Source organism: Triturus cristatus, chromosome 7, assembly GCF_964204655.1.
Source record: "Triturus cristatus chromosome 7, aTriCri1.1, whole genome shotgun sequence".
Lineage (NCBI taxonomy): Eukaryota > Metazoa > Chordata > Amphibia > Caudata > Salamandridae > Triturus > Triturus cristatus.
The window spans coordinates 1,245,551,811-1,245,560,939 of record NC_140590.1 but is presented as its reverse complement, the minus strand read 5'-3'; the positions used below and the strand labels follow the sequence as shown (position 1 = coordinate 1,245,560,939).

At 42.7% G+C, this 9,129-nt stretch overlaps 1 protein-coding gene across 1 annotated transcript in view; it reads right to left on the bottom strand.

Moving 5' to 3' along the window:
• Nucleotides 1–632: 632 nt before the first annotated feature.
• LOC146811711 (prostasin-like) overlaps nucleotides 633–9,129 on the bottom strand; it is a 100,534-nt gene continuing 92,037 nt past the window's right edge. The window contains exon 6 of the mRNA XM_085618702.1: nucleotides 633–4,292. Within this exon, the coding sequence (XP_085474828.1) occupies nucleotides 3,969–4,292 (324 nt within the window). The 3' untranslated portion in view covers nucleotides 633–3,968. The remainder of the gene's footprint in view (nucleotides 4,293–9,129) is intronic.

The window sequence follows — 9,129 nt, the reverse complement described above, 5'->3', positions numbered from 1 at the left end:
CGGGACTGCCACCATTAAGTCAAGTGGAGCAACTGCTTCCCAGGTACAAATCACAACATTCTAATAGTACCCTTATGTGTGAACAATACAGAGAGGACAGTGCAAGCCTATTCACACTCTCAACCTATCGCATTAAATACCCAGCATAACAGGGTTGCATACTCATGGTGTATATTATTCCATGTATACCACATGCCTGTCCTATTTTAGTGGAGAGCTGATAGGAGTGATGACTTTCAAGTGAAATTGGGCCATCCTATGGTGTAGACTCTTGGTTCATAATCTCTCCTTCGGAACCAGGGCCAAAGCCAAATTCAAAGACAAAAAGCCAGAAAAGACATAGAAAAAAGACTGATAAATGACATTAGAAAGGTAGGAGAAAGCAAATGTGGTTCTCCTCATGTTGGGCACAGTAGCAATACTGGTACAACTTGGAGAGAAGATTGATTTGTTTTCCTCATTTGATGTGCTGTCAGTTTTTGCACGTCTTTTCTGTTTTTGGCCGCATCAAAATAAAATCTGAAAACCAAACTTTCCAGTTATAGATACCGTTCAGAGCTATTAGTGTTGCACATGCTCTTTTACTTATCAATAAGGCTTTGTTTTCTGAAATTCCAATCCACCACAATACATTTTTGGGTAAAATTGTTTATTTGGATACAAACTGGAAACAAAATCGAACATGGAAAAATATAAGGCATTGAGGACTCTAAATTATAATAGACATTTTTGCTCAGTCTAGATTTGTTTATGTTGGAGAACATTCCTTTTTGGGATCTGTCCCTAATTTGCACAGTGTCGAAGGTAAGGAACTGGTCACAATAAGGAAGGAAAGCGATACGTTTATCCATTTCTAAAACACTTTCCTATTTAGACATATGCTGTACTTAAGTGGTGGCTCTGTGTGAGACAGGTGTCCACGAGACTATAGGTCCAAATGTGCTTAAAAATAATTGCAAAAAGCTACTCTTACCAATACATAGCGACCCCAAACAAACTGTGGTAACCAGTGAAGAAATGTCGATTAAACTAATTGTAGGAATTACTACTATAATTAATTGATATTTGAATTTTGTGACTTTACGTCAGAGTCAGGAAACCTTTTGCGGTCCCAAGTGTAGCTTGCAATCTGAAATAGAGTAATTGTTTGTTATTAATTCCAGCTTCTGATTCACAGAATCAGTACTTGTAGAATTTCCCTTTTACAAATTTTGCTTACTACTGCGAGAAATCCACCAAGACGATTTAATTATTCACAGTGGTGAGTAAGGTAAAGGGGTGAGAAAATGGGCATATCCAGGATTTTTTTTTTTTTAAAGTTCTTTTTATTGGCATTTAGGAATATAAGCATACATACATCACATTCCGTGGAAATGAGTATGTTACATGAGTAGCGAAATAGACCATTATCAATATAGAAAGTACGTATGTGTCTTATTCCGTGTAGATGTGGTCTGCACTGTAGCAGATCTTTGCCCGTAAAGAAAACTGGGGAGGAGAACCAAACTGGGAAGTGCCATGAAGTTCTGAAGGACGGGGCAAAGGCTATGTCCCAAGTCTGCCATTGTCCATTCGACAGTAGAGCTGCCTCCCACCTAGGGGGGGATGGGCGTGTGCACAATCCGGGATGAGGAACCGTTGGGTGAATCAGGTGAGCAGGGGGGAACCCAACTGGCCCGAAGGTGGTGTGCGGGACATTGGGTGGGATCCCCCGTCGTGGGGACCCGGACCGTGTGAGGCGGTGCGGTGTCGGGGGTATGCATGTCGGCTACCGGGGCACCCGGGGTCTGAGATTGATGGGCTTATCCAGGATAATAGATATTATGCATTGTTTTATCGGAAACCTATAAAATCTCAACTTCGTGTATGTTAGCAACTTCCCCAAGGTTTTTTCCCGCCATATTTGTGCACCTAATTGTATTAATGTGAATAATTGGAGTATTTGCAAAAGTATGGCTGTTCAATGCTCCCAGCAATCACATATTTTTATTTGGTGCAGGAGCACTTTTCTCCAAGCGAAAAAATGTTTAGCACAAGGAGAAAAATAGAAAAAACTACAATGTGTAAATACATATTCCCAACGCAGCCGACAATCTGCTGGAGTTGAATGCAGGAGAACGACTGGAAATGTATTACTAGTGCAGATTTCTGAGGCAAAGTCTTCGGATTTCTGTAGATCCCAAAAAAGAGGAACTGTTTGCAAATTATATTCAGATATCTACGATGCATAGATATTCTAATTCTTTGTGAATTAGGCCCCTAGTGATTATCATGATGTAACATATGTTAAATGTGTGTTTTTAAGGAAAACCAAAGAACTACCTTTCTGTTGCCTAGGCAACAGATGAAACTATGATAGCAAACGTGCATCACCTCTTGCCAGACAGCTCACTCAGCAGTAAGAATAAAGCAGATTGAACACTGAGAACGAATGCATACATATGTTGCCAGCCTGTAAAACTTATGGTACCGAGTGCATACATGTGCGAACATCCTCTACTGTATGCACTTGAGCCCTGCTCTAAAAAGCCAAATGGTCTGGGCTTGTTTGCCAGGTGAGGGTTGGAGAGGAATTGAAGTCCAGGGTTCTCAAAGACACCAAACAACCCTCCAGGCACCATACAGTGCTAGAGAATGGATGTCATGGGCATCCGTGGTAGAAGGTGCTCACCCAAGCTTGCCCTTGGGGTCCCCATGGAATTGACACTTCTACCCCTGCTCTCAAAGTTCATGAAGAAAGTGTCAGGAACTGAAAGTAAATGGGACACCAAGGGCCCCATTTACTTTATGTACCCTTCGCCCCTCAACAGCAAATGTGTGGCGGTTGAGAAGCTAATTATGGGACCTGTGATGTCATCAGGAAAACGGTATGTGATGTCACTGTTATCACCCTATGACATATTGGTAAATCGGCGTCCAAGAGTCCATACTGATACAACTCCACCACTAGTGGAACATTCCATTGAAATCTAAATGTCCATATTTGGGAGCCTATCTCATTACTCATGATTTTTGCCTTGCTCTTCCTAGCTAGCCACCACCATGCAAAATTACTCCGCCCCTTATCAGGCACCATGTTGTAACTTAAACAGAAGCTGGGGACTAACTCGTGAAGCTCCCGCCCTCACTTGGAGTTTTGCTGGTTTTCGCCCCTCCAGCCATTTAGATCTTACAGAGGTGTTGTTGCTTCAAAAAGTACCCACACATTACCCTGAACGTATTTAATGAACTGAGTAAAGAAGTCCAGTTCGACTAAATTAAGGGGGTTAAAGGCACAGTAATCTTATATGAAGTGGCGCAGTTCTTGTCTGTTTACAAGTGCATTTGTACAGTAATGCCCCATTAGATGGTCCAGTTACGTAGGGGTCCACCATCGTTGTTATTCTTAGAAGCCGCTGCTGGGGTGAACAGTGCACATCTTACAAATGCAAGAACCTAGAAACATGGAAATAGAATCTACCACTGGCTATATGCTTAGTCGTGAAATACAGTTTGAGAGCATAGAAATAGGACTAAAGACACAGAAATGTGTTATAAATGAATAACAGGAGACATGGGTCGATAACGTCCCCTCCTACGTCATCATGCTGCATCTTGCACTGATGTCGTGACTCGATTACAGCTCCCCTCATCCCCCATGAAATGAATGCATACAGTTGTCTCGTGATGCTATGTAACATTAACAGCAGGTTCAGCTTTTCTCCAGAGTTTTGGGTAGTGGCTTTGTGCTCCTTTACGTCCTTTTCCACTTCCTGCTCTCTCCTGCATTTCCTCTCACACAGCAAACAGTGATTGGCCCGTTCCCAGCAGTGCACGTGATCCTGGAGGACGCCTTAGTGAGTCAATTTTTCCAGCGCACTCTTTCTCTGCTGTAGAGTCAACAAGTCTTGGCATGAATCTGTAGTCTCTCTGCACGTGCGCCCAACCCGTCGGGTTGCTCACAGCAGCGCCCTCTACAGAATGCCCATTTACAGGGCACTGAGCAGGTACACAGTCAGGAAATACAGTGGTAACGAGGCAGCCACCAGGGCTAAGGAAGAGGCCCCATTGGCATGAAAGACGCCATCTGCATCTATGCACCCGCCCTCTGGTTCTTCAACTGGTGTGATACCAATGGTGGGACAGGATATTTTTGCCCCTGGGGCATTTTTCGCAATCCATGATGCATATACGCTGGTCAGAGTGTAGACACCAACCCGATTCGGGGATCCGCACTCATCCCCCCAGCTGACGATTCCCGCTTGGTAGTAGGTGTCACCCACTTTGCATGAGAGTGGGCCACCAGAATCTCCCTGCAGATAGGGGACAAAGAAACAAAGTCATTAGTCCAACCGCAAACATATTCAAATATATTTAGCAGTAACATGTCTTCATAAGATTATCTAGGAGCTCCTCTTGTTGTTCAGTTATGTTTCAGTGGTTAGTAAGAGGCGCTAGATATTGCTGTCAGCAAATATTGTTCCAGGGTCAGCAAGCACCACTTCTTCAGCCCTAAATGAGCACCTGTCACTGTGATTGACGGGCACCTCTCTTGCTGTACCAGTACATTTTGATGGCTTCTAACAGATCTCCCATATTGAGAGGACAGATGTACAGTACAAGCTAGGCTTATACTCAAGGGCAAATGGCCCTGACTCCGGTGAGTTTGCATAAAAAAGGTACTAGTGGAACTGGTTGCCCCAGTTCTTTTAGGGGTATTTAAAAAACGACACCCCTTGTCAAAACATCTTTTGAGGTGCTGGTCTGTACCTTCAAGGCTGGTGTTGGAGCTACATAAATTACACTCAGTTCCCCTGAGGGAAGTGAAAGGAGGCTGGGCTGGGTAGGTCAACACCACGTAAGAACTGGGCATTAATATGGAGAAACAGAGGAAAACATGGTATTCCAACACACCTGCTGGCTGAGATTTAGTGTAGAGCAATGTGGCTCGGAAACCAAAAATGCTGCGCTGCAAAACCGCGTAAAAGGGAGAAAACATCACAGAGCCATATTTATTAACAAGCATTGGCAAAGACAGTAGGTTTGCCTTTGGGATTTATTGACTTGCCAATGAGTTTTAGCCATGCTTCCGCTCTGATTCCTTTAGCATAGCTAAAGAATTACAGAAAAAATTGGTATGGACTGACATGTAATTTCGTAGGTACACACCTATCAAATGATGTGGATGCTTTTCTAAAATAATTTTTAATTTCCAATCTGAAGATCAGTAGTACAGAAGCACACGGCGAGGAAAAGCAACATGAAAACTGAGTTTATGGGGCAGAGAAATACATGACAGGACACTGCTACACAGTGACAGGAGAGGGTTGGGAGCACAGAAGCACATGGTGAGACAGAGCAACATGGAGAAGAGGGGGCACAGAAGCACACGGTGAGAGAGCAACATGTAGACAAGGGTGCAGAGAAGCACACAGTTTACAGGAACAACATGGAGACAGGGCAGAGAAGCACACGAGGGAGATAGCTGGAAAAAACACACACTTCAAGAGTGCTTAACTAAAAAGAAAAAAGTTACAAAAAAAGAGCAGTGTAAAGACACAGTAATGTGTCTGTGCTCCAGGAAAAAGACAAACCCATGATAGAGGAAGTAAAGCCCACACAAACCATCAAATAGGAAACAAGCAACTGAGCGTGACAATAAAGCCAACCAATGGTAAACAATGGGCAGGCTCTAAGCCCAACTGTATGCTGATAAAAAGTCTTGAAACATACAGCATTTGCTGTCTTAGGCAAGACCTAAAGCACAATAAAAAGCCTGTCTTAGGCCACATTTAGCCTCATATCAATGTGCTGGGGTGAGTGCTCACTGTCAAGCATAGGATTTGTACTTGAGTCATACCTTTCTAGTACACATTCCTATACTTAGACAAGATGTGAAGCATTCCACACATTGGTTGTTTGCTGAGCACTACAGCACAATGCAATTGTATGTGTTGTTTGGAGAATTGGAGGTATTTCCCCTTTTTAATGCCTGCTTCAAGAAAGGTTTTAACATCTTTTTTTTTTTTTACACACATCCCAATGTACCCATCTTAAAAGTATTGGTGTTTGTGCTGATCTGCCCAAGTTACCCCTTTTTGATGCAAGGTAACTAAGTACTATTTGCCTTGAGAAAAGGATACATTTCAGGCACAAAACACCTTTGTAAGACTTTAGTGGGTTTTACCCTGGTCAAATGTTTAATAAATCTAGGCCAATGAGTAATTTTTCAAAATCATGATGGGCTGGTACTTGACTCTGTACAAGCTGAAAGGGATTGTCCAGAACATTTCAAATCTAATCTGAAGACAAAGTGGTGAAGTCGGTCCACCCTAGTGAATATTATGGTTGTACAATAAATTGAAGATATGATGGAAGAGTGTTAGTGGCCATTAACTAAATGGTGAGATTCCTCTTTCCCATGGATGCCCACCCTGTCATTCTTGGATTTCTGTCCTAGGTGTGGGAGAAAGTAGGTGTCAAGCATTGGCAACTGATATAACAGCTTTAGGAGACTGCCCCTATGGTGATTGCAAATCAGTGAAATGGGGCGTGAGCAAGTCTGGGAGGTTATGGCCATGGTGAGACTGCTAATAAAACTGGTGAAAGATAGGGACAATCTTTTGCTGGTGCTGCTTCCTATCCTGCCTTATATAGATGCAGAATTCGGAGACGATTATAGTATGAATGTAAAGTAATGCCTACTCTGTAAAAATGATTTGCAATGGGCGAAAGGAGGGGTGGTACTGAAAGGTGTACCCTGGCAGAAGAATCCGCGCACAAAGGCAGAAGCTCCCTAACATTGCACCAACGGATCCAACCGGATGCAAAATAGCAATGATCATTAACCTAGGACTGGTTGACTCCTTTACCCAGTGCTCACCACCGCAGACCCTGGGCGACTTGGGAGGATTCTTCATCTTCTAGCTACAGTGGTTTCAATGTATGTTTTTCTCTTGTATATGCTATGAACAATGTCATATACTCTTTTATGTTGCCTTGTACACATGATTGCTATAGTGGAAATGCAAATATTTTTATATTAAAAAATAATTTGCATGATCTACATCTTGATTCGACTTTTCACTATTGGCTTGGGTGAGGGGCAGAGGGATTCGCAAAAGAACGTCATTGTCCTTTTTATTCAGATGACTTTGGTCACACATTTGCTGGGTGATGAATACATAGGTACACCCATTCTGCAATCATAAATTGTGAATGTTACTGTGACCTTTGTGGGAGAATAAGAAGAGGCTAAAAACAGAAATATAAGTTTAGATTTTGCTGGGAGTTTGGAATTGGTATTGGGTTCCCTAGTTCTTAATAATAATGAAAAGAAGTTTTACGAAATGTGAGTGCATGGAAAGGGGTGAAAAAAAACATTGTAATGCTTGCCAATCGATAAGTCTTCCATACATTTGATGTGAAATAGTGAATTTTTTTAATGAAAAGCCATTCAACCAGCCTGAATAGTCTGATCATGCTTTGAAGCTTTGGCCGAATTTGTACAGCTGAGGACTAGTAGATATCGACTCCGTCTGGGGTGTGCCCGCTGTTCATGTCTTTCCAGATCCTTTGACTGCACCCAGAGCTGCATATGTGGAAAAAATCTTCACCAGTTCTAGTGTCATCAATTAAACAGAATTAGAACGCTGAGCGAGCTCTCATTTACATCAGTGAAAAGTCATTGTTCTTGTAGGTCTGCGACTGCTATAACACATTTTGTTATTTAGTAAACCTAATTAAAGATTTGGAAAAGGTTTTACAAATTGTTAAATGGGTTAAGTAAATATTAACCCTTTCCGTGCTCATGACGGAACCACTCCGTCATGAGCCACGGGTGCGCTGTGCTCATGACGGAGTGGTTCCGTCATGCTGCGGCCGTTGGCGGCCGCTCCGCCCACGCGGCGCTAATTCCCCGCCTGTGCGGGCGATTAGCGCAGTGGGTGGAGACGTGACGGAACCACTCCGTCATGAGCACAGCTCACCCGTGACTCGTGACGGAGTGGTTCCGTCACGAGCACAGCGCCACCGCAACTGCCCCCAAACCCCCCCAGCGCCGCGGCGGAATTTCTGCCGCGGCGAAGGGGTTAAGGAATCACTATTTGAAGGGGCGTATTAAGGCTATCCCTTTTAATAATGATTCCTTAAGAGATGTATTATTGGTCTGCGACCGAAATCTGGTGGCAAACCATTTATTTTTTATCACCAAATCTAAATTGGTGGTAAGCTATTCGCAACCGGAAGGATTCCCCTTTGAGGATGTTGACAAAAACTTTTTCGGACCGCTGCCTTCTCCTAAAAAAGGTTTGTTTAACTTAATTTTTTGGGGAAAACAGACTGCATTTAAATTTTTAAAAAATTGCTTTATTGAAAAGTAATCAGAGATATGGAGGTGTGCTGACCCCAGCAGGCCACCATGCCTGTGACTCTAGCCAATCGTAGTGGGTTGCAATTTTTGATGTGGCTAATGCATATTGATGAGGGAGGTCAAATAGAGACACACTACAATTTGAAATGTTGTGAACCGAACTATTAGTACATAGGTTGGTTCACAAAATTTCTTTCAATTCGCAAAAAGTTGGTGCACAATTTGCGACCACATTTTGAGAATGGACAATTCAAAACCAGAGCCTAATTCTCTAGTTAGTGAACCACGCTCCATTCTTATTTTTTTACAAAGCATTAAAAGACTGAGTCAACATTTTTAAAACTGTAAATGTATTCAACGACAGACCCTATAAATAAAGGATGTCCTTTGAAACTAATCGGAAATGCCCAGAATATAGTTGACACTAATGTCTATGTGCCTCAGATATTTCAATGTTTGTTTAATGTCGCCCCTACTTTTAACACTACAGCTTTACGTCCCTGCATCTTTACCCTACCATGCTACACAATAAAGCAATCTCAGTGTATGGTTGGTTGTTCACCATGTGCACTACCTAGAAAAACTAGAAATGTTTGCGAATATACTTGTTTCTGTCAGCGGTCGACCGCAGATGCACATGTAGCAAGTGAAAGTTTTTTTTTAATGCAGTAGGCCTTCACAACTTAAGAATCCCTAAACTACAACTTACTCCTGAATAGCTGGCCAACGATAACCATCTCCTGATGCCTAAATACAGCAGGATAGGATGTGTGGGGGTG